General features: G+C 44.4%; 3 protein-coding genes and 1 non-coding gene across 5 annotated transcripts; all 4 read left to right on the top strand.

Annotated features, from left to right (window-relative positions):
• Positions 1–300: 300 nt before the first annotated feature.
• AC3HAE_012568 (transfer RNA leucine (anticodon CAG)) lies at positions 301–383 on the top strand. The gene has a single exon. It is a non-coding gene; the product is annotated as a tRNA-Leu (tRNA).
• A 2,574-nt stretch (positions 384–2,957) lies between these two features.
• spcs2 (signal peptidase complex subunit 2) lies at positions 2,958–7,113 on the top strand. Its single transcript, XM_084467180.1, has 5 exons — positions 2,958–3,030; positions 3,719–3,802; positions 4,216–4,380; positions 5,874–6,004; positions 6,349–7,113. Exons 1-5 carry the CDS (start codon positions 2,992–2,994, stop codon positions 6,533–6,535), a joined length of 606 nt encoding a protein of 201 aa, XP_084323306.1. The 5' UTR covers positions 2,958–2,991; the 3' UTR covers positions 6,536–7,113.
• A 1,635-nt stretch (positions 7,114–8,748) lies between these two features.
• eif4h (eukaryotic translation initiation factor 4h) lies at positions 8,749–14,710 on the top strand. Of its 2 annotated transcripts, none has more exons than XM_084467519.1 (8): positions 8,749–8,875; positions 11,017–11,201; positions 11,794–11,858; positions 11,938–12,031; positions 12,669–12,737; positions 13,117–13,272; positions 13,459–13,574; positions 14,123–14,710. In XM_084467519.1, exons 1-8 carry the CDS (start codon positions 8,817–8,819, stop codon positions 14,132–14,134), a joined length of 756 nt encoding a protein of 251 aa, XP_084323645.1. In that variant the 5' UTR covers positions 8,749–8,816; the 3' UTR covers positions 14,135–14,710. The 2 variants fall into 2 exon arrangements, with proteins under 2 accessions (XP_084323645.1, XP_084323644.1); XM_084467518.1 differs by having other exon boundaries at positions 12,666–12,737.
• A 1,217-nt stretch (positions 14,711–15,927) lies between these two features.
• Positions 15,928–23,927, top strand: rffl (ring finger and FYVE-like domain containing E3 ubiquitin protein ligase). Its single transcript, XM_084466794.1, has 8 exons — positions 15,928–16,115; positions 17,438–17,615; positions 19,001–19,198; positions 21,171–21,509; positions 21,627–21,677; positions 21,869–22,079; positions 22,710–22,904; positions 23,459–23,927. Exons 2-7 carry the CDS (start codon positions 17,442–17,444, stop codon positions 22,892–22,894), a joined length of 1,158 nt encoding a protein of 385 aa, XP_084322920.1. The 5' UTR covers positions 15,928–16,115; positions 17,438–17,441; the 3' UTR covers positions 22,895–22,904; positions 23,459–23,927.
• The last annotated feature ends 999 nt before the right edge of the window (positions 23,928–24,926 follow it).

The raw sequence follows: 24,926 nt of genomic DNA, 5'->3' as shown, positions 1-24,926 counted from the left end.
CTACATTCGCGTTTATGGACTATTGATTATTCTATCGGACGGCAGAAGTGTAACGTTAACAGTTGAGAGTTGAGATGTAATGATTCCTGTTGTTAACTTAACCTCACACGATCGATCAGATCGTGTTTATGGAATTATACAGTTATCGGAAGGTTATTTATTTGCTTAATAGACTAATATAAACCAGTTTTATATTATACCAATTGAAGTATTAAAAATGCATATGCTTTAATAATCATTTTAATTAAGTTAACATATTTAGTATGTACAATATCGTTAAATATTCGTGTTTGTTTATAAGTCAGGATGGCCGAGCGGTCTAAGGCGCTGCGTTCAGGTCGCAGTCTCCTCTGGAGGCGTGGGTTCGAATCCCACTTCTGACAACTTATTTTGAAGCACAAAATGTGTGATACTTTGTTAAATACAAATGTAACTATTTTTTTTTTGTTATAAAAATAATAACACGGGACAGTTAATTGTATTTAAATGTTTGATAATGATAAGGAAATCCTGTATGATTTGAAAACACTGTAGGCCCGTATACTTATGGAGGTCGATTTGTGTCTTTATTATGCAATCAAACATAATAGGTTTGAGAGCAAAACTTTCCACACTGCAATCAAAAAATAGATTTGAGAGAAAAACTATCGACACTGCAATCAAAAAATGTTTTATTGCAAGTAAAATAAATGTGAAAAAAATGTATAAAAAATGTATTAATGGGAATCCAAAAGTGTTGTTTGCAAATCCAAAAGTTTTGTTTACGAATCCAAAAGTTTTGCTTGTGAATCCAAAAGTTTTGCTTGCGAATCCAAAAGTTTTGCTTGCGAATCCAAAAGTTTTGCTTGCTGTTGAGCTGAATCTCGTGGGCGGGACCTACGGCAAAAGATGTAAGACACGTCTCTATTGGCCAGTCTCGATCGGAGTGACAGCTTGGCAACATCCACAGTTAGTAACGAGAGACGCAGTTTTGAAGTCCATGTTGAGAACGAGCGGGACTCGGGAGCGGAGTTGCCAAGCTGTCACTAAAATGCAGGAGCTACGTCATCAGAATGGTTAGCGTTTGTTTGTGCTTTGTGGCAACCCCGCGCTGACTGGCGCGGACGATCCACGCCAGCACCCGGAGCGGCTCCCTCTCCGCGGACAAGTCGTCCGCGGGAGATATGTGCCGCTCAGTGCGGCGGCGCTAGAGGACGCATCGAACAGACCCAGACAATCAGGGAGATTGCGATCACCTGGGGGGGAGAGACGGGAGAGGGGATTTAAGGGCCGGGCCCGGGGAAGACAGCGGGGGAAAAGTCGAGTGGAAGAGGGAGAGGCACGTACCGAGAGCGCGTCTATGCCTTTCACCCACAGTACTGAGCGGGTGGAAGCCGGGAGCGAGATCCACGCCGCCCTCCCGAACGGACCCGGATCCGAGGCGCATTCTTTTTTGTTTGTCTGCCCCGCTGGGGAAGTACCTGAGTTGCCATATGATTTTCTTTTTTTGAGCTGCAGCAATAAAAAAACCGTTGCACAGCCACCTTGTTTCAGTGCGTCTTTTGAGAAATCCTACACGTCCGACGATCGGGGTTGCCACAGCTTGCTCGCTAACTGTCAAATAAACATGGCAGATCTTCGAAAAAGAACAGGGGAGTCATTTTGTATTGCCCCTGGCTGTTCAAACTAATATTATCGGGTAAAAGAGAGCGGTAAATTAGTTCATTTTCATGTTATTCCAGTCAACAAGCCTAAACTGCTCCGAAGATGGTTAGCTGCATTAAAACGCCTCATGGGACCAGGGCAGAGAGTAGGCCTATGTAGCGACCACTTTATCGAGTCTGATTACGTCGAAGAGGGAGCTTTTGCTGAAGATGGGAGATTTGTTCGCCGTCCCACCAATCGCCTGAAGCCAGATGCTGTGCCAACAATTTTAAATTTTAGTGGCTATAGTGCTGGAGACACGGACAGACCTGTCAAATCGGACCCGGGCGCTGCTCTTATGCGCAGAGACAGAGCGCAGAAACGCGCTTGCCAGGCAGAGGAACGAAGGCTACTATATGATAAACGGTCAATTTGTGATTGTCCTGCCAAGTGGGTATGCGTCAAGTCAACATTTCGAGATTATGCTATTATTTTTTGCGTTTGCTTTGTTCTGCTGTGTGTAGTCCACATGTTGCAAAACAGAGAAATGAGTACACTCACTGTTTGAAGATGGTCTTGTTTTCAGACTAGCTCGCTCCATGCTCTTGATAATTTCTGATCCATCGCCAAAATAATCCATTGTTTATGGAAATAATTCATTTGCAAACACCGTCGGTTGCACTATTTTCGCATATTCATGTGCACACCCAAATGGCACGACAATTATCATGAAATGAACGAACTGTAAGGCAGCGTGGTAGCCCAGCTGTGAGGCTAACAGCCGCTATGTAAACAACATAGAATGTTGTACCAGCCATTCTCGTGACGTCATCACGTTCTGAAAACAAAGATGGCGGCGCACAGGCTGAAAACATTATAATTAATGCAACTTGTTTGTGCTTTATTCTGAATAACGGGTCATATTTCCGACTTTATTTGTATTTATGGTAAATTTAAATATTTAAATAGTGCTATAGACATCTGTTTTATTTGACTGCTTCATTTCCACTTTAAGGGCTACTGCTCACAAACGCAACGCATGTTGGAGACGCGATGACGTTGACACACGCACGTAGGAGATACAACTTTTAATTATTTTTTTCTGATTTATATGATTTCTTTATTTCATTAAGCACCAGCTCAATATGATTAACAACCACATGAATTAATGTATGTTTCTGGACTCCATTAAGACGTAGGAGGAGATACATCATAGACTGAGATACATGACACGTTGCGTAAACGTCGACAAGTTGCGTGCAGTCCAATCATCGTCCTCCGTTCAGAAAGTTATACAGTCCAATCAGAGCACTATACGTTGGTTGTGTCAACCAATCAGCGGCCTCCAGGTGCGGAGAGAAAGAGAAGATGGCAGCGCGGAACGGAAAGAACGGCATCCTGGAGAAAGTGAGCTTGAATGAGGTTAAAATGACAATGTGATTAAACAGGGCTTTAATTCACATCTTCTACTTTCACACGCAGCAGCATGTTCTAGTCGAGTGGTTAATTGAATGATATGTAGTTCTTATTTCAATTGTAACATCCGCTTGGTTGGCTAAGCTACTGATAGCATCCTGGTGCAGGACTGGTGTTAACTTATATATTATATATGATATGATCATAGTACAATCTATTATAATGCATCATGATATATTATAATAAGTGATTAACTGTTTGCTGAGCTACGGTTCATTTTGTTCTAAACTATATTATATATCTTATAGTATGTGAGGTGAACTTGTCTAATGTATAGCAAACTTCATAGATTTTAAGCAGATTTTCAATCATATAATTATATGGCACTTTAATAACTTAAAATATATTGTTACATTTGAAAACATGAGGAGACTATAATGCTTTACAGCAGACGATAACAGCTGTGGGTAAGTAGACATAATACTGGACAGAGAACAGTTAAGATTGTTAATAAAGTTACAGTGCTTCTGCACAAACTAGGTAAAATAAACCACGGAATAGAGAGCAAAGAAGCTAGGAATCACAGATGCAAGGTTAGTATTTATTTATGAATAAGTAGGATAAATAAAGGATGTCATGTACACTAATCTCTTGTAGTGTGATCTAATAATCTCTCTAGTGGAGGATCGAGGAGAAGCCGGTGAAGATCGACAAGTGGGACGGAGCCGCTGTGAAAAACTCCCTGGATGACGCTGCAAAGAAGGTTATTAATACCCTCATGATTATTAGTATAACTCTGATTAATACATGTTTTAGCATTATTACTAGAATTAATACAGAATGAATCCTTGTATTGGTATTAGCAATGGGATTATTATCGATTGAAGTATTACCTCAAAGAATGCATGTATTAATATTAGTGCTATATATATATACTTGCAACTATAGGCTTTATGATTTGAAGAAATGTATTTTCTGATGTGTCTAACCAATCTGTCTTCCTACCTGCCTGTTTGTATCTCAGTCTGCATGTGTTTTTTTTTACCTTTCTGTCAGTTCATCCTTCTAGTCTACCTGTTGCTCCATCTTTCTTCCTGTCTATTTATCACTGTCTGTTTTCTATGCTGATCGTCTGTCGGTCCTGATCTCCCTGTCTCCTCTCTGTCTGTCCTCCAGGTGTTGCTGGAGAAGTTTGGTTATGTAGAAAACTTCAGTCTTGTGGACGGCAGACTGCTGATCTGCACAGTGTCCTGTCTGTTTGCCATGGTGGCACTGGTCTGGGACTTCCTGCACCCGTTCCCCCAGTCCAAACCAGTCCTGGCCTGCTGCGTCATCTCATATCCTTCACGAAAGACATGGCCTCATCTAGCTTCAATCTAAAGACATGGCCTCATCTAGCTTCAATCTAAAGACATGGCCTCATCTAGCTTCAATCTAGAGACATGGCCTCATCTAGCTTCCTCTAGAGAGAATTTGTTCATCATGAGCTGGTGGAGGAATATAGTCATGTGCATGTGTTGAGCGGGTGGAGGGATATATACATGTGTATTTGTTGAGCTTAGGGAGGAATATAGTCATGTGCATGTGTTGATCAGCTGTTGGAGGAATAGAGTCATCTTTATGTATTGAGCAGTGCCCTGTACTACGAACCTCGCTTAGCGAGGTATGTTGCGCTCAAAGCCTGGGTTAGCTTGGGCACGAAAGTCGCTCTTTTAGCGTTTCGGTATCATCATGGTGACTTATGCTGTCAACCAAACCTGGTCGGGGAGCAGGTTTTCAGCTAAGACTGTTGGGTTAGATCGGCGTGCTCAACTTCCTAGCCCCTCTTTTGACAATGTCGTCACCATTTGTGGGTGTTCCCGTGGACCTCAGAGCCTGTATCGTACAGGGGTCTCTCCGGAGACAGAGGGTCTTTCGGGACAGATCCGATCCCTTGGCATGCCTGAGAATATTCTTTATGAGAGATACAGGTTCTCATCAGAGGGTATTCGCTATTTGATCGTCCTTGTTGGACCTTATGTAGACAATGCTTACTGTTGCGCAGTGTGTCTCTGGGGAGTGTGGTAGAGTGGAGGTAGTGTCAGTCTTTAATTTCTGTGTGCGGGGTTCGTCTCCCAAGTGAAGCGCTTTTATGTGAAGCTTAAAAAGTCCCAATTCTTGTGTCATATGGAATACTTATTCACTAAAGGTTATGGAATTTTATTTTGGTGCTTATTTTGTACTTGAACCCATGCTCTCAAGGCCGTGCTGGCACCACATCTATGGGGGTAAAAGGAATGATGATGGAGATTTGATGAGGCGAGATTTGAATCCTAGTCGCTGGCGTTCGGGTCTTATATATTTTTTAGACAATATGCACAATCATTTCACTTACGAATTTATACTATCGGCTGTTTTTTGCCAGCACGCCTCCCTAGCCTTATTATGTGCAACTGTGTTGCCCCTAGTTGTTATCTGATTTTTTAACTCCTTATAGGAGTTCATTATGACTATCTGCTCCTCTTGAGTGAAATATGCTGCTCTTGATCTATCCGCTTTGTATAAGTGAGTAAAATGATGCGATAAACGCCCCTTTCACAGGAACGCGCATCGAAACTCAAGTGGAAAACCTGGATTGACTAATTGAATCCTAAGTGAGCTTCGTAGTACCATTTAACTCTGGATGCGAGTTGTGTCTGTCGATCCAGGTTTTCCCAAGAAAGCCTGGGTATGTTCAGCGAGGTTCGTAGTACAGGGCACAGGTGGAGGAATAGAATCATGTTTATGTATTGAGCAGGTGGAGGAATAGAGTCATGTCCATGATGGAGGATGGTCCTTGACTCCAGAGAACATATTTTGTGATGATGGGTGTTCTAACTCTGTACACGTCCTACCGGGAGAAGAACATCTTTCTGCTGGCGCTGGACAGAGACCCGGCTGGCATGGACCCTGACCATGTCTGGACCCTCTCCTCCTCCCTCAAACGGTACCCAGACCACTAGTAAACGACAGTCTAACTAGGTCACTTGTAACTAGTTCACCACAATACAACTAGTAAACTAGTTCATTACTATACAAGTTCACTAGTACAACTAATCAACAATTAGTTAACTACAGTTGACCTAGTTCACATGTAACTTGTTCACCACAATACAAGTAGTCGACTAGTCCACCACAATACAACTAATGACTATTGTACCAGATAAAACCAGATGTTTAGCTGTTTCGTTAACCAGATTGCAGCAGATTCAACTTCCTGTACATATTCAAATTGAAAAATACAAAGATTGTATTTTGAGATAGTCACTGTGTGTGCCTGTGTGTGTTCAGGTTTGATGACCAGTACTCTCTGCGCGTCTCCTTCACGGACGGCGGCAGTGGGCGGGGCAGGGAGGTGGAGGTTACTCGCTCTGTGGCGGAGTTCTTCGACCAGAACGGGACTCTGGTGATGGACGTATTCGAGAAGACCGTCTCCAAGCTACATGACTCACTGCTCTCTGACAAGAAGAGCAAGTGAACCAGGACCAATCACAGCGCCCACTCCGATCAGTTGATCACGTGATCATGTGATCATGCAGTTGGCTGCTGGCTTCTGGCTTCATGTACACCACGATGTGGCCAGTCAGCAAGGGTGTGTGTGTGCGCGTGCGCGTGTGTGTGTGTTCAAGTGTGTGTGTGGGTTTAAGTATGTGTATGTTTAAGTGCGTGTCTGCCTATTTCTTGTATTTCCGAGGCATCTCTTCATCTCTTAATCATTTCTGTTACAGCTTGACATTGCTTTAGGTTCCGCATTAGAGAAGTCTGCATTAATTATGTTAACAATCTACCAACATAAATGTCACCTGATGGCCACACTAACGGAGGCGGACCCCTGTTAGCACACATAGCTTTACTTGACAACGTGTAGCATAAACATCTGGTTAACGTTATTTACCTTGGCCGTGTATGTACCATCGTTGGGTTCCCATGGGGAAAGTGGCGGAGGTCAGGTTGTCACGGTTGCGGGGGTAGTCATGGTGACTGTGGCGGAGGTCATGTTTTCATGGTGATGGTGACTGTTCCAAATTAGAATAAATTAAAAAACATGCATTTCTAGACTTGACTCAGTTTCTTACTTTAGTAATACTTGTAATACTATATTAATGCTGATAATATGTAAAATGTATGCTGAGGCTAGCTTTCATACTTAAAAACTGAAAACTGAAACTATATTTATACTTAGCACTACTATTACGTAAATAATGATGCCACTTCAGAATTTTCTTACACCAATATGTCAGTATTATGTCATACTATAATATGAATTGTGGGACAATATATGAATATTATTTGAGACTGATGCAATACCTTCATGTACTGGTAGCGGTACTGTGTTTTTTTTGTAAAGGAAAGTTCCGTGAAAGAAACCCTTTGCTGACTGCTCGTGGAGAAAACTCCCCAGACACCAACTCCTCTAAGACACTAGGGGGCGCAGCGCAGCCTTTTCTATTTCTCTTTTACAGCGTTTGTGCGTTGTCACACCACAACCCTGGTCCTACACAGTCCTACAACAACCCAATGTTGTTATATATTTTTATATATATATGTGTGTGTGTGTGTGTGTGTGTGTATGTATATATATATATATATATATATATATATATATATACATACTGTATTTAAATATAATTTTGGGTACTTTCTACTGCCATTGGCTAGTTGATAGAATGCCAGAACTCAGGTCTGGTGAGGGAGTTATCATACTTAAAATTCTAATTCCTAACATTCCCACCTGAGCACCTAGGACACCTGAGGTGTAGGTGAATATCCAGTATAATAAATGAAAAATTATAGTTATTGAATCACAACATAGTTCTGGTGTCTTCCAGAAGTGTGTGTGTGTGTGTGTGTGTGTGTGTGTGTGTGTGTGTGTGTGTGTGTGTGTGTGTGTGTGTGTGTGTGTTAGGTACTTTGTACTGCCATGAGAGTCATACTTAAAATTCAAATTCCTAACATTCACACCTGAGGAACACCACATGTGTCCCAGTGAATATTGAGTAGAATAAATTAATGATATAAACATTAACAATTATAGAACCCCTAGCTGTGCTTATACTGGAGACCAAGTCGTATGTATACTACTGTATACTACTACATAAGTGTTATTAAGTAGTACCTATACTTATGAAGTAGTGTTTACCTTAGTAAAATATACTACTTGGGCAATAGTAGGTAGAATTTGGTCCACTGCCAAGGGATTCTGGAAGTCACCAGTATAACTATGTTGTGATTCAATATTTATATTATTATTATTATTATTAAGTGATTATTATATATTATTAATTTTGAGATAAGAATTAAAAGATTTCAGCACATGTAGAGTCCTGTTGTCCGTGTAGTATGTGGCAGTATGTACTATTGTAATGTGTGAATACTGTGGTGCTATGGGAGTACTGTGGTACTATGGGAGTATTATGATGTGTGCTGTGATGCTATGTCAGCCTAGACCACTAGACTACACCGTACAATTCTTATATTTTACACCTCCTACCCATACAGTAACAGTATGCTGTAATAATTTAATAATTTCAGCATATTTGGGCCACACATAAAAATAATACTTACAAAGCAAACTTTCAAAACACATAACAAAACGCGCCTAAGTGAGATGCAAGATAAGCATGATGAATATAAAGTGTAAGATAGAGGGCTTGGTGCATCTGGAGTGCTAGATAGGGCTAAGCGCAGGCGGCTGGTGGACAGCTAAGCGCTGCTGTGTGTATGTAGAACAGGACCCTCCTGTTCACACACTGGCGGTGATGGCGGACTTCGACAACTACGACGACCGGGCTTTCGGTGGAAGCCGGGGCGGCCGAGGGTAAGAACAATCCCCGGGATGGCGTGCTACACAACTGTATGTACCGCAGTAGGGGTAAGCCAAAGCCGCAATGTCGCGTTGATTCGCTGGCGGATTGGATTTGTTTCGGGGGAGAGAGAGTTTGTGAAGGCCAGGCCTCCTCCTGACTGGCGTTTCTCGTCAACGCCGTTCAGGGGGCGCTGAAGGTCGGCGTGAGGGATCAGGAAACACCGCGGCTCTGAGCTAGTTAGCAGCGAAAGCTAGGTAGGCGATAACTGGAGGGGTGGTCGGGGCTTGGCCGGCCTGCGATCATTTTAGATTTAGTAGAACCATGTCGGGCAACTCGTTGACTATTCAGGCTGAAATACAGAAGGCATCTACGAATAGACAAGAAATTAAGGTATAACCACTCTGCTATTTCGGAGAGGCTGGGGCTGGTCAGCCCACATGGTGCACATTGTTAGCGACGACCCGATAGGCGTGCAGCCTGTACCTCAGTCTTTAAACCACAACGGGCAGTCCGCAATACATCCATAACCTGTTATATTAATGTTGGAGGGATTGGGGTGCTGGTCTAGCCTTAGATCAGGGCCCGTCCAGCCGACACCAGCGGCGCAGTCGCCGGTGCGGTGGGGGGGCTGCATGGACCCCCAGAGAACCACTACAGGTACTGTTGAAAAACGCCCAACCTCCAGTCTCTCCAGTTCGTCTAAAGGCAGATGGAGGAGGTGGAAGTGGACCAGCGAGGACCATGTTTAGAGCCAGGCCAGTGTTGTCCATGTGGGCCGGGGGGTGAGGGGGGTTATCCCGCTTGATTTCAGTTTTTATTTTTTTGGAAAACCCAGCGAGTACACGCAATGGTTGTATGTTATTGGGAATTTATGCCGAGTATAATGGCACTCCATAAAGGAACATAGCAGAACAGTCGCCCGGTCCACGTGTGGCCAACGGGGCTCTGCTGGCAGAGTGTCTGACTGCATGCTGCAGTGCGTGTTATAATCTGGTTATATGCGTCTACCAGTTTCTCGTTGGTGACTGTCTATTAGTAGGCACTGCGCTATTAGACACTACGCGATTGTAAACAAAGTCCGCAGACGCGTATTTTATAAAGTCACCTGTGCGCAGAGTGCAGACCCCCACATATGACTGGTTCCACGCATGCGCCTTCGTAAGTAAGACGCAGGACAACAAACATCCCTTATTACCACAAAATAAAAGGGCAAGACTAGTATTACATTCACCTAGAGCCATCCCTAGGTGGTTAGACTTGCCTACCAGACACTATATCTGAACTACATATTTTCAGCATTAGATCACATTTGTTTCAACAGTACACACTAGCACACCTTAAAGGGGCTTGGTCTAGCAGATTATCTTAATGAAGTCATTACATTCATCAATAAGCTGACAAACTAGTGTTATCACTCACAAACCTGATTTCATCTTTGCACTTTGCATCTTTGTCACTAGTAGCTCACTACTCATCATTACCATACAGACTGATGCTATTATTTAAGTGCATTCTAATGTCAGCTTAACAACTAGGATACTTGCCTATCTATCTATCTATCTATCTATCTATCTATCTATCTATCTATCTATCTATCTATCTATCTATCTATCTATCTATCTATCTGTACATGGCTAGAGACATCATATATTATCAAAAAAAAACAACTAAGACCAGTTCCTTAATATCCTCAATTGAAGGATGGTGTGGAAAACCTTACCTTGGGAGTAGATTCCACCATTCACATGGGTCAGAGCCCGACTTTTCTGTCTCTGAGATATTTTGTCTGTTGTAACTCCAACCCCTGTTACTGAGATACCGTTGGGATGACTGGCCATCGCTAGTGGGTTGTCACCATCTAGCTTATGCTGGTGGTGTGAATGTACCTTCCAGTTCTACCTACAGCACATCTGCCAAGGTCCACATGGAGACACAGACAGGGATCCTCACAGTACTGCCTCATTATACTTACCCCTCACGTGTAACGTGTACACAAGGGGGCAGTTAAGTGGTTCCAACCCTGAAATGTACATGAACCATGAGCAAATCCAGAGAATAATCCCAATACGGAGTCTGCTCCAAAATTTGTTGAAAAAGCAATATATCAATTTGATGTGTGCTGTTGTCAACGTGTATGTTTGTGTGTGTCCAGACCTCGCAGGGACGCACCGAGTGGAGGCTCCCGTAAGAAGGATCTCCCGACGGACCCTCCATTCACGGCCTATGTAGGCAACCTTCCCTTCAAGACGGTGCAGGGAGACATCGACAACATATTCAAGGACCTCAGCGTCCGAAGCGTCCGTCTGGTCAGAGACAAAGAGACGGACAAGTTCAAAGGTAGGGTGTGGGTGTGGGGGTTAAAGGCCCATAATGGGAGTGAGTGGTTCCACAGGTTGTGCAGATGGTAACAATGTTATGTATTTCCTTCCTGGTGTCCACATGATTCGGTCCATCTTATAAGAGTGTATATGGTTCTATATGTTATATAAAGGCTACTTGTGTATATCTGTACATTAAAAGTCAATTTCTTAAACCATGTTTTTAAATCCCATGTCTTCATCTGCGGCTATAAGCACATAAATGTCGGCTGGCGGCTGTAAGGAGAGTTGGGACGTCAGCTAGTTGATTTCTTATGTTTAGCCCCCACCCGCTAAACTCCCCTGGCACTGTCCAGCGATGAGCAGATGTTATCCTTTGCACTCATTGTGACTGGCTGTCTGTATAGTTGTATTATAAAGTATCACTGGTGATAGTTGGTTATAAAAAATAATGATTTTCTTGTAGTTTTTTCTTTTTCTTTTCGTATATCTGGCGCAAATCTTGCGTGTCATCCCGTACGGAGCGGTTTATTGACTCGGAACAATTACACACAAACACACTTTCCACACACACGCATGCTATTTGGAGCCTGATTGTGTGTGTGTTGCAGGCTTTTGTTATGTGGAGTTTGAGGACTTGGAGTCACTGAAGGAAGCCCTGGCATATGATGGAGCGGTGAGTTTCTAAGAATATATATCTATTATACAAGTACATATGATGCCCTCTCTGACCTTTTAACCTTTAACCCTTGCAGCTCCTGGAAGACAGGTCGCTCAGGGTGGACATTGCCGAGGGTCGGAGGCAGGAGAGAGGAGCCGGTGGCTTTGGCTTCAGGAAAGACGACAGAGGTGAGTGTTAATCCGATAGCTAAATAGCAGCTAGCCGCCTTTCATTCAGCTAGCAGTCAGCCTCTTACTAGCCGCTGCCAGCCTCTTACTAGCCGCTGCCAGCCTTTAACTAGGGGCTAGCATCCTCTAGCTAGGTGTTACCAGCACCCAGCCTGTCACTACCAGCATCTTTCCAGCCGCTACAACCCCGCTACTACTAGCTCTACTAGCCGCTAGCATCCTCTTAGCTAGTGGCTAGTGGTCTCTTGCTAGCAGCCTATAACTAACCCTTGTTTTTCTTCTTCAGCTAGTCTATCCGTTCAGTAATGGACTATGAAGTTTAACTGCACACCTTCATCTTCACCTCATCTTCACTCCACCTTCCCCTCAGCTCCCCTACTCGCTCTTTGTAGTACTGTAGTGCTGACACTCATGGGTGGTATGGTGCTGTGGAAGAATGCATGAGCTCTTCTAACCTAACCTCAGCTCTCTTTTCAGCCCTCTCCCCTTAACCTTTGTATATATAGTGCTTGTCGTTTTCTTGTTTTCGTCTTTCTTCGTCTCTCCCCCCTCTGTTTCCCCTCCTTTTCTCCCTCCTCTGCGTTTCTCCTCCTCTCTCCCCCCCGATCTGTTTAACTAAAGCTATTCCCTGCAGGAGGAGGAGGAGGAGGAGGAGGTTCACGAGGACCACCGAGAGGAGGCCGCGACGACTATGAGAACTCAGGAGGTGCGGTCAGGGCGGGGCAACAGCAGCTATTGACCAATCAATGTCCAATAGGACAGCTGGTTTGGGCCAATCAAAATAATAATTTGTATAGACGCCTTCAGTGCTGCCGTCTGGTGGTTGTAAGGGTCCCTCCAGTATGAGTAATGGATTGGCAGTGAGTGAATGAGTTCATGAGGCTTGGTAGCAGTTTGGCGGTCTCTGTCCTGCATCCTGTCTGGAGCCACGTTTGGTCAGGAGGAGGTGCCCCACTCTCTGCAGGCTCCCCCCTCATCCCCCCCTCACCCCATGACATCAATCTACAGGATCATCCATCCAGGGTTTTGGCTGAGCAAGGTTTCTGAAGGCTAACGTGTGTTTGTGTGTGTGTGTTTGCGTGTAGGCTATAGAGATGACAACTTCATGGGGGAGCGGGGCCGAGGAGCTGGGGGCCCTGGTGACCGGAGGGGAGGATCAGCACCCGGAGGGGGTATGGGTCGCTTTAGAGATGGACCTCCTCGTGGAGGACCCCCCACAGACTTCAGAGAACCTTCAGACGGTGAGACACGCATACCATAGCACTGTTGGTTTAAGGGACATCAGCACACTGCAGCAATGTGGGGAGGTCACGTTGCCGACACCTGGCTGTGGTTTACCTGCTGCTGTGTCCCAGCCTGCAGACCACATGTCTGTGTTGCGTCTTTGTTTGTGTTGTGTATTAAAGTGTCTTGTTGTGTGTCCGCAGAGGAGCGTGCCCAGAGGCCCCGCCTCCAACTGAAGCCGCGCACCGTGGCTGGCCCGCTGAACCAGGTGGCCAACCCCCACTCAGCCATCTTCGGTGGGGCCAAGCCCAGAGAGGAGGTAACCAACCAAGAGAAGGCATAGAGAGAGAGAGAGACTGGCGGACTGGGGAAGATAAAGGGGGAGGCGTGGGGGAGGACCTATGTTAGCATGGCAACTAGAACCTTCGGTCAACCATGAAGCCTTGTTGTCCTCGGCTCAATATTTGCATGCACACATAGACACTCTTTTCGAACAACACACCAGCTTCTGAATGCATGCTCACAGATACCTGTGTGCTCTGGTGTCTTGGTCAGGTGGTTTGATAGGAGTGCCCTACAATCAGAGCTACAGCTGGCCTGACTGTATTCTACTGGTGTAGCCTGGGTGAAAGGATGTGGGTTAGTCAGCAGCTTTTAAGGCAGGGTCATGTTGTAAAGCATGTTGTGATTGATCTGCTTAATCAGCATATCGTCATATCTTGAGTTACTCGTCAATCATGGAACTTTGAGCCCACTTGTCATTGTGACGGTTCATGTGTTTATTAACGCTGTAGCATGTTGACTGCAGAGCTGCTGTGTCCAATGTGCTGGCTTTTCCTAACTCTGGCGTTGTTTGTGCTTTCTTAGGCTGACGAATAACCTTCATTATTCTGGAAGCAAGCCCGGATCCACTTCTCCACAACAAAAATCTTTCAAAGAGTCCACTCCCCCACCCCCCCACTCCCTCTTCCCCCCCAAAGAGAGCTGGCTGGCTGGGTCAGCCATTGGTCCCCCTCCTCCATGTGGCTTTATTTCAAGCAGCTGATTGGTTAAAGCTGCTGTAGGGGCGGGTCTTCAGCGAGGCCCTGCCCAGAGTTACCAGCTCCTCTGTTTGAAAGATTTTTGAGCTCGGGTGTCCTGGCTTCCTGGAATAATGTGGTGTCACTGTGAGGGCGCCTAGCAGCAGCCACCACAGGCACACCTCTCTCCACCAACAGATGCTCCGCTGGCCTCACTAACGACCAGCATCACGCTCCCCCATAGACCAACTCTAGATGCTTTCTGAACATTTTGTGTGTTGCAAGAACCATTTTTATTTGACGTTTTACTGGAAACGAGATTGGGAACGTGAAACCTTTTCTTACTGTACTATAGAAAGAACAGCTGTTTTTATTATTTTGGGTTAAGTTGTTTCCTACACGGTTTATGGCAATAAAAATGTACCATCTGACATTATTAAGAATGTGTTTACATTTCGGGAAGCGTTGACGTTGTATGAAGTTTCCTTCAAAATGAAGCGGAAGTCGAGAATAAAGTTTTTCTGTACATCAGTGTGACTGCCCCGCCCCATGGCCTGGTTTAAAACTATTTAGTTTAGAACCTGTTCAGGCATCATGGCAGAGGAAGCTGTCTCTGAGGGGGCTCAACAGCAGGACAAAACCATGTAACTTCTTACACACAGACACACACCCTACCCCCCCCCCCCCCCCATACTTTAATTTCATAAGGGGTGGGGAATTAAGATTTCATAGCTACTCAATTTAATTGTCTATATTACAATTATTATTTCTTATAGGGTCACATGAAGTCTAGAGCAGGTGAAGATCTAATATGTCTATAGCTTTGTAACTCTTAATGTTCATGTGATGTTTAGTTTAACCCCCCCAGCACTTACAGCTATATAAGGGCCTTATTATCCATCAGCCTCATTCCTAATTAACTAGTGTAATTAAACGTTTTAACATTGTCTTAATTAAGACATGCAGATTACTATTGTATTGGTTCACAAGCAAAAGGATTGAGGGTCTAGGAGAGAAATCATTTACTTTTAATTCAGAAGAGCTCTGTGGTTGGTATATATATTTAACTAAATAGGCTTACTAGTTCTATGGGTATTGACTTACCTGGGTTGCGTAGGTAACTAGTTATATAGGATATATATAATATAGTTCATTACTAACTAATGTAGATAGCTGTAAGGCTGTAAGGTGAATGTTGTAACTAGTAACTAGTTATTTATTAACTATTAACCACTACCAACTAAGTAACTATCGAGGTTATATAGTTCTAGATGCATGCATGTATTTATATATATAACTATTCAAGGTATCTAGATAACTAGGTAACTAACTTCGCGGTCAGCAGGTAAATCTAGGTAACTAGTTGGGGAACTACATGTTACTGTCTCTAGGTCAGGAGGTTACTCTAGGTAACAGTTTCTAGGTAACTAGCTGGGAAGCTACATCTAACTGTTCCTGGGTTAGTGAACCACAGTGAGCTACAGGTTACTGACTCTAGGTCAGTAACTCGGTAACTAGGTAACAAGTAAGGGAACTACGGGTGACTAGGTATCCAAGGCTCTGTCGTGCTTGTGTCAGCCGCCAGGGGGCAGGTCCACGGGAGGAGGAGGAGTCTCGTCCAGGACTCTCTTCCTGGTTGAACCTAACAACAGAGATGTCGCTTTTTAAAAAGTTTGATTAACTTGACTCTGTTGTCGTTTTAAATACATACAGTTTACATCATTATATTATCCGAACTAGTTTATGAAGTTTCGTTGACTAGTCGAGTAAGGTTAACTTTCGACCACCGGTGAAAGAAGAGGCTGACGAGCTTCCAGTCCGACTTGTTGTCGTCTCTTCAGGTAAGACTGCTGGTTTTAACTTCTCTCTCTTATCGTGTAATTATACTACAGTACTAATTGTTGTACTCTGATCACTTTTAAGCTTTTAATAACACTTGACACTAACTTGACTGTCTAACATTGTTTAACTTTAACTTTGTCATTATATTGCACTTTATTATCCAAACCAAGCATCATAATTTACATAAAAATATAAAAATTCATTAAGTTATAGTACTTCTCCCATGTAGCTGTACGAGGTGACCTGCCTACCTAAAAAAATTCATTTAAATATAAATTAATTATAAATACTACCTCCAATCTAGCTGTACTATGTTACCTGTCCCCCTATAATGTACATTTAAATATAAATACATCTATAAATAGAACTTCCATTTAGCTCTATTTTATCTGTCCAAACTGCAGATGGTTAAAACTAATTTGACAGACTAACATTTCCATACTTATACTTTCCATACATTTCCACGTACTTGGTATTATTTCCATGTGCTTTAGATTCATGAATGGATAGAGTTCTTAAAGGGAAGATGATAGTTACATATATTATGACCTGGATCAACAATGGGTCTGAACGACTTGCATTACGAGACACGTACACACACTTCATAGGCCGACCGTGCTGATATTATTCCTGAGTCGTCATTTAGACACTCCCTTTCTGAGTATGATTTTCTGTGTATTGTTTAGTCTCTTGTATAATGGTCAACTGTTTAGTATTCACTAACTCTTAATTGCTACTTAAACAGGCCCTCTTGCAGATTAACACAGTACTCCGCTATTGCAGCTGCATAGAAAGTACTCACCTGTTACTACACTACTCACCTAGTTCGGCAGTACTAACATTACACACCTTTTACCACAGTACTGAGACAGTATCACATTAAGTGATTAATAATAATTAATACTGCCTAAGTGTACTCACCTAGTACCACAGTACTCACCTAGTACCACAGTAATCCCCTAGTACCACAGTAATCCCCTAGTACCACAGTACTCCCCTAGTACTAAGGAACTTACAAGGTACCACAGTTCCAACTCACGATGTTGGCTTGTGTCGTAGCGATGACATAGTTCTAACATCGTACCACAGGTAGCCGGTTGGATATAGGATGTCACTTGGCTAATGCTTTAAATTAATTATTAGTCTACAGTCTCTCACTCACTCACAAATAATGTGAGCACCTATTCATAGTAATTGTCCTTATTTTCTACAGTCTATGTTAGTACACACATGTTGTACGCATGCAGTATGTGTGTCACTTTTATTTAGGAGTAATACATTTATAATTGTGTGTGTGCGTGTGTGTGTGTGCATATGTTAGACCCATGTGGTCGTGCTGCAGCTGGTTGTGTGTGGACGACGTTCCGTCCGAGGAGCCGGCACGCAGAGGGCACTGCCAGCAGGCCTACACCAACTCTGGCTACAGCAGCCAGCCCTCGGCCAATCAGCAGCCCCGCTGTAAGGCCTGTGGTGATGGGTTCCACACCCTGGCCCGCAAGGTAACCATGGACACCTCTAACCCTGACTTTTTAACTTTCATTCATTCACCATAGTCAACAGTCTGTAACAGCGTATTAGTTCTCCCTCATTCATTAACCAACCCTATAGTCAACCCTCTATCACAGATTATTAGTTAACCTTCTTCCATTAACCAACCGTATAATAAACAGTCTGTGCCAGTTTAGGTAACCTTCATTCGTTTAAAAAAGGCGTAATGTGTTAGATTGAGCCCCTCCCAGTTGGTAGGCGGGAGAGATTCTGTCCAGAGTTCTGTCTACTCTGACTGGAGTGGGCAGACTGTGTGACGTGAACCAGCGTGGCTCGGCTGGCTGGCTGGGTGGCGTGACTGAGTGGGGTCTAGGAGTGTTGAAATTAAGATTCTCGTAAACAAAGAGAGGTATGTGCTGCCCAGCATTTTTTTATTTGCAGAACTGATCAGTTACAGGATGTGATTTTATTGATCGCTACACGTTAGTTGTATTAACAAATTAATATTCGGGTCTCCGAACTAGGCTAACAGCTAGTAAGCCCATTAATGTAGAATATTATCTAGTCTACACATCACAGCTACTCCATTGAACTGCTGGTTTTGAAGCAATCTCAACGCCTTGCAAAAGTTTACTATACCGCTATTTTGTCATGGCTCTTTGACACTTCCCCATTATTCACTGAGTAACCTTTATACTCTTCTACCACTAGAACACAGAGCTGGCCAATATATCAATGAAACCATATCTAGTAGGGGTGTGCCAAAATATCTATATGGAGATATATCGTCGCCTTCCTCGTGCGACACAAGAATCGATACACTGGCGCCAAATCTAGACATTTCTTATTACTTGTGTGGATGTCGCTCTCTTCTCTCTCTGTCTATTTTATGTCTCTCTCTCACTAACTGTGTGTCTGTCTCTCTCTCACTGTGTGTCTGTCTCTCTCACTGTGTGTCTGTGTCTCTCTAACTGTGTGTCTGTCTCTCTCTCACTGTGTGTCTGTCTCTCTCTTACTATGTGTCTGTCTCTCTCTCTAACTGTGTGTGTCTATGTCTCTCTCTCACTGTGTGTCTGTCTCTCTCTAACTGTGTGTCTGTCTCTGTCTAACTGTGTGTATATGTCTCTCTCTCACTGTGTGTCTGTCTCTCTAACTGTGTGTATATGTCTCTCTCTCACTGTGTGTCTATGTCTCTCTCTAACTGTGTGTGTATATGTCTCTCTCTCACTGTGTGTCTGTCTCTCTCTCACTGTGTGTCTGTCTCTCTCTTACTGTGTGTCTACTTCTCTCTCTAACTGTGTGTGTATATGTCTCTCTCTCACTGTGTCTATGTCTCTCTCTAACTGTGTGTGTATATGTCTCTCTCTCTCTCTCTCTGTCTACTTCTCTCTCCCAGCATGTGTGTGTTGACTGTAAGAAGGATTACTGCAATAGTTGCTCAGCCGAGGCAGATCCCAGACCCCGCCTCTGCCACACCTGCCAGCGTTTCTACGGTAACCTGCTGGAGCCGGCTGAACTGATGAAGCTGAAGGTGAAGGACCTCCGAGATTACCTCCACCTGCATGAAGTCCCCACCCAGCTCTGCAGAGAGAAGGTACTACAGTAATACTACATATCAAGGGCGTCATCAGTTTTTTGAGAGTGGGGGGGATATATTTTCACGGGGGGGCCGGGGGTCCTCCCCCAGAAAAAAATTGAAAGAAGTAGATACAATTTCCCACATTCTGGTGCATTTTTGTTTTTAGATTTAAAATGATGTCCCTCTTTCCGTGGGAAAGAGGGACATCATTTCCTACCCTCCGGGTAGGAAATGAGTCCTTAGCCCAAGTGAAGGAGTTTAAGTACCTCGGGGTCTTGTTCGCGAGTGAGGGTACGATGGAGCGTGAGATTGGCCGGAGAATCGGAGCAGCGGGGGCGGTATTGCGTTCGCTTTACCGCACTGTTGTGACGAAAAGAGAGCTGAGCCGCAAGGCAAAGCTCTCGATCTACCGGTCGATCTTCGTTCCTACCCACCTATGGTCATGAGGGGTGGGTGATGACCGAAAGGACGAGATCGCGGATACAAGCGGCCGAGATGAGTTTTCTCAGGAGGGTGGCTGGCTTCTCCCTTAGGGATAGGGTGAGAAGTTCAGTCATCCGGGAGGAACTCGGATTAGAGCCGCTGCTCCTTTGCTTAGAAAGGAGTCAGTTGAGGTGGTTCGGGCATCTGGTAAGGATGCCCACTGGACGCCTCCCTTGGGAGGTGTTCCAGGCACGACCAGTGGGGAGGAGACCCCGGGGAAGACCCAGGACTAGGTGGAGAGATTATATCTCAACACTGGCCTGGGAACGCCTCGGGATCCCCCCGTCAGAGCTGGTCAATGTGGCCCGGGAAAGGGAAGTCTGGGGCCCCCTGCTTGAGCTGCTGCCCCCGCGACCCGACCCCGGATAAGCGGACGACGATGAGGATGAGGATGATGAGGGTCCCTCTTTCATTGATTTTCCTTGGAGCTTGCATGGTCTGCAATTACTGACTACTATTATGTTATTTATATATATATATATATATATATATATATATATATTTTTTTTTTTTTTTTTTATTTTTTATTTTTTATTATTATAATATATATATATATATATATATATATATATTAACAGCCATTGAACGTTTACATGTCTTGATGATATATGGGCTAGGTTTTTTATACAACAAAGTAGGCTATTAGGCACGAATATTTGATCTTTGTGACTTTGAATATTGCTAATGCCAGAGAATGTCTCATGAGGGTGCTAACATTCTTATCAGAAAAGCTGGCTGTGTTTGGCCATGGAAGAATGCAATTTAGCTGTTTGGCCACTCAATGGAAAACTTGGGCTACTTTACTTTACTTTACTTTCCTCTTCTTCAGAAAAAAAAGTCCTTATGTCCATCTTGTGTCGCTGTCGTTGATCCGACTCTCAACAACAGCTTGCTTCGGTCGGCTTCGGTGCGTGTTTTGAATGCGTGCGTGATGCTGCGTTGTGTGTTAAAAAAACAGAAAAACTTTCTATTTATTCTATTTATATGGGTATTCCCCCTACTGATAAAGTGGAACGGATTTGATTGTGAAGCGATGGAAAGAACGCTGGACTAGTAGACCAGTCATGCACTAATATCGTTGATGGCAAATGTGGGGGGGTTGAAATGACTTTTTTTCAAGGGTGGGGGGGACGTGTCCCCCCCCCAATTATATTATGGTGACGCCCATGCTACATATACATACAGTAATACTACACTACATACCGTCAGCCTGCCTCCACCCGGCTATGGGTGGAGACTAGAGGCTTGATAAATAGAGGAGAGGCTTGATATCTACAGGCCTGGCTTGATGACTACAAGAGAGGCTTGATAACTAGAGGAGAGGCTTGATGACTACAGGAGAGGCTTGATAACTACAGGAGCGGCTTAATGACTACAAGAAGCTTGATTACTACAGGCGTGGCTTGATAACAACAGGCATGGCTTTATTACTCTGAGGATGTAGCGAGGTCAGATGGTGTTGCTGTGCTTCTGAACAGAGGATGTCTGTGTTGTTGTTTTCTAGGAGGAGCTGGTTGAGCTGGTCTTAGGACAGCAGACCCCCTCGCCCAGCAGCACCAGCCCGCTCACTTCCACCTTCGGGAGCCCCCCCTTCCCCCCAGACCAACACACTACACCCACACACACGGCGCACACAGACTCTACACACACAGCACACACAGACACAACGCACGCACATGCACACACAGAGCCTGCCCGCGCAGCAGCCATGGCCTCGGCACACAGCGCCTCTACGGAAACATTCCCCACGGAGACGCCACCCGTCCACACGGCCCCCGCGGCCCCCGCGGCCCCTACAGACACAGTGCCCGGCGGGGCGGCCCCCCCGCAGAGGACAGACGAGGTGAGGACCAACCGTTAACGGAGTCATGGTATACTGCAGATGTGTTGTCCAGCCAGCATGGATGCTTGAACTGCGTTGATCCAAGCATTGTTTGTGTTTGTTTGTGTGTGTGTGGAGGTGGAGGTGGAGGTGTCTGACGCTGAGAGCCTCACTGGGCAGCAGTTGGAGGTACACACACATATACACACCTTTTGATTCATGCAGACATCTACCCCAGAGCTCTACCCCAGAAACTTTACACTCTACACTAGAGCTCTACACTAGAGCCCTACTCCAGAGCCCTACTCCACAGCTCTATGCTGGAGCCTTCTGCTTGCACCGCGGTGTGTAACCATTAAGCTGTGTGTGTCTCCCTGTAGTGGTCAGACTCTGAGGAGGTGGCGGTCCCAGGGCGTAGAGCCTCCCTCTCCGACCTGTCCTCGCTGGAGGACATTGAGCAGCTGAGTGTCCGCCAGCTGAAGGAGATCCTGGCCCGGAACTTTGTCAACTACAAAGGATGCTGCGAGAAGTGGGAGCTGATGGAGAGAGTGACCCGGCTCTACCAGAACGACCTGGACCTCCACAACCAGGGTCAGTAGGCTGCTTAGTGACTAACCTCCACAACCAGGGTCAGTAGGCTGCTTAGTTACTAACCTCCACAACCAGGGTCAGTAGGCTGCTTAGTGACTAACCTCCACAACCAGGGTCAGTAGGCTGCTTAGTGACTAACCTCCACAACCAGGGTCAGTAGGCTGCTTAGTGACTAACCTCCACAACCAGGGTCAGTAGGCTGCTTAGTGACTAACCTCCACAACCAGGGTCAGTAGGCTGCTTAGTGACTAACCTGGACCTCCAATCTTCTCCCATGATAAGGGGTGTGTGTGTGTGTGTGTGTGTGTGTGTGTGTGTGTGTGTGTGTGTGTGTGTGTGTGTGTGTGTGTGTGTGTGTGTGTGTGTGTGTGTGTGTGTGTGTGTGTGTGTGTGTGTGTGTGTGTGTGAAAGGGATACTCTGAGATATCGGTAAATAGTCTTACCCAGATTCCGACAAGTTGTTTAATTCCCAATTCATTATTGTGTGTCAAGAAGGGGACTTTGCTGGGTTAGTATTGTGTGGTGTGTGTGTGTGTTTCCCCTGTAATGGCCAAAGCAGCCGGAGAGGACATCCTGTGTGTAGTATAGTGTTAAAATGTGTGTATTAAAGTGTCACATTGTGTGTCCCAGGCCTGGGGGATACCACTGCAGCGGGCGAGGACCTTCTGTGCAGGGTGTGTATGGACTCTCCCATCGACTGCGTTCTGCTGGAGTGCGGTCACATGGTCACGTGCACTAAGTGTGGCAAGAGGATGTCGGAGTGTCCCATCTGTCGGCAGTACGTGGTCCGGGCCGTGCACGTGTTCCGTTCCTGAGGGAATAAAGGTACACACACACACACACACACACACACACACACACACACACACACACACACACACACACACACACACACACACACACACACACACACACACACACACACACACACACACACTTTATGATACCTACTTTATTAAACAAACACACACACACTTTATGATACCTACTTTGTTGACCACACAGCCACATATATATATTAACCCTGCTTTATAGCACACAGACTATGCATGTTATATCTAATGTATGTTATGGTTTCAACAGGACTGTGATCTATCCCATAATGATCTGATATATCTAATGTATGTTATGGTTTCAACAGGACTGTGATCTATCCCATAATGATCTGATATATCTAATGCATGTTATGGTTTCAACAGGACTGTGATCTATCCCATAATGATCTGTTATATCTAATGCATGTTATGGTTTCAACAGGACTGTGATCTATCCCATAATGATCTCATATATCTAATGCATGTTATGGTTTCAACAGGACTGTGATCTATCCCATAATGATCTCATATATCTAATGTGTTCTTATATCTTGGTTTCAACAGAACAAGACCGGACTTACTGTGAAGAACGGTTTCCTTCTAGACTTTTTTACCTAGGGACTCTTAGAGTCCGTCACATGTCCGAGGAAACTAGACCTGCCCCTGAAGGATCCTAAGAAGTGTCCTTGATAGTGGACTCCCCCCTCCTGATTTCTACAATGTTGAAATTTCTGAAGCTTTGGTCCTAAATGACCTCCAGACACTTTGAAGTATGTGCTGAAAGCGTACGGCATTAACTACAAAAAACACAATTAAACAATAGTTTCTCTGTAACAACGTCACACCCTCCCTGGCCCGGAAGGGGGCGTGTCTTACCCTGCTGCTTGGGAAGGCGGCCATGTTGGCTTGTGGGTGAGTAGTTCTGGGGTGTTTTTTTTTTAATATTCCAATTAACTCTTTCATCCTTTGAACCAAAGAGCTCTTTAATACAGGGCATTCTGTTCACATGGTTAATAAAAACGTTTCTATATCGTTTTGTCCATCTTATATTATGTGTTTGTTTCGTCACATGGTTCCTTCATGTCAGGTGTCTTCTGTCTCAGTGAGGGGAGGGTTGGAATCTTTCATCGTATATTAAAGGGGACATATTATACCACCAGGTGTGAGTGTGATTAGCTATTACAAGCCGTTGAAAATGTGCCGCTTCTGACATCACAGGTGGGCAAGTCCACCTAGATGTATGACGGATAGATGAGCAATGTTTGCTACAGTCCACTGGGTAGGCTGGTAGACTGATCTATCCAGCACACATCTATCAGAAGCGGCACATTTTCAAAACGGCTTGTAATGGCTAATCACACTCACACCTGGTGGTATAATATGTCCCCTTTAAGATGTTTATAATATATTATAAAACGGGTGGCTTAAATCAAGCGATCTGATTGGTTGCTAACTGTTGTATAATGAGCGTATACACACAGCTATGACGCCCATTCAGTTTACAGAGTTCCGTATCACTCCATGCCTAACTTGAACTGTTGTTTATTTATATATAAAAGCAATACCATAGTTCACTGAAGCCTAAAAATATGTTGATTGCTGGAGAGGGTGGAAATGTTGTAAAGCAATAGGCACACGGTGAGTGAACTGCTTGATAGTAGGCTAAATTGCTGGCGAACCAAGCTACGTCTCTAGCCTTCTCTCTGAAGGACGCTACAGTGTGTTGCTATGCAACCGCCTTTGCAGGCAGCAAGGAGGTACTACATTTTTGTATTTGTTAAAAAAAATGCTTTACCGACTTCCTCAATTTTTAAAAAAATTGAGGGTGTCTATGACTTTCATTTCGCCATACTTACGTAACCGTTTTATAATAGCAATAGATCACTTCAGTCAGTGAAATGTTCTCATTATACCACAGTTAAGGTGGTCGAACAACGCCCCTTAACAGTGTTATAATGAGCACATTCCACAGCCTGTCGTGATCTATCGCTTAAATATTATGATGTAGCATCAGTGCTAAAACAATCTCACT

The sequence above is a fragment of the Micromesistius poutassou genome, assembly GCF_964030765.1.
Source record: "Micromesistius poutassou genome assembly, chromosome: 4".
Classification (NCBI taxonomy): domain Eukaryota; kingdom Metazoa; phylum Chordata; class Actinopteri; order Gadiformes; family Gadidae; genus Micromesistius; species Micromesistius poutassou.
This window is presented reverse-complemented; position numbering and strand designations above follow the sequence as displayed.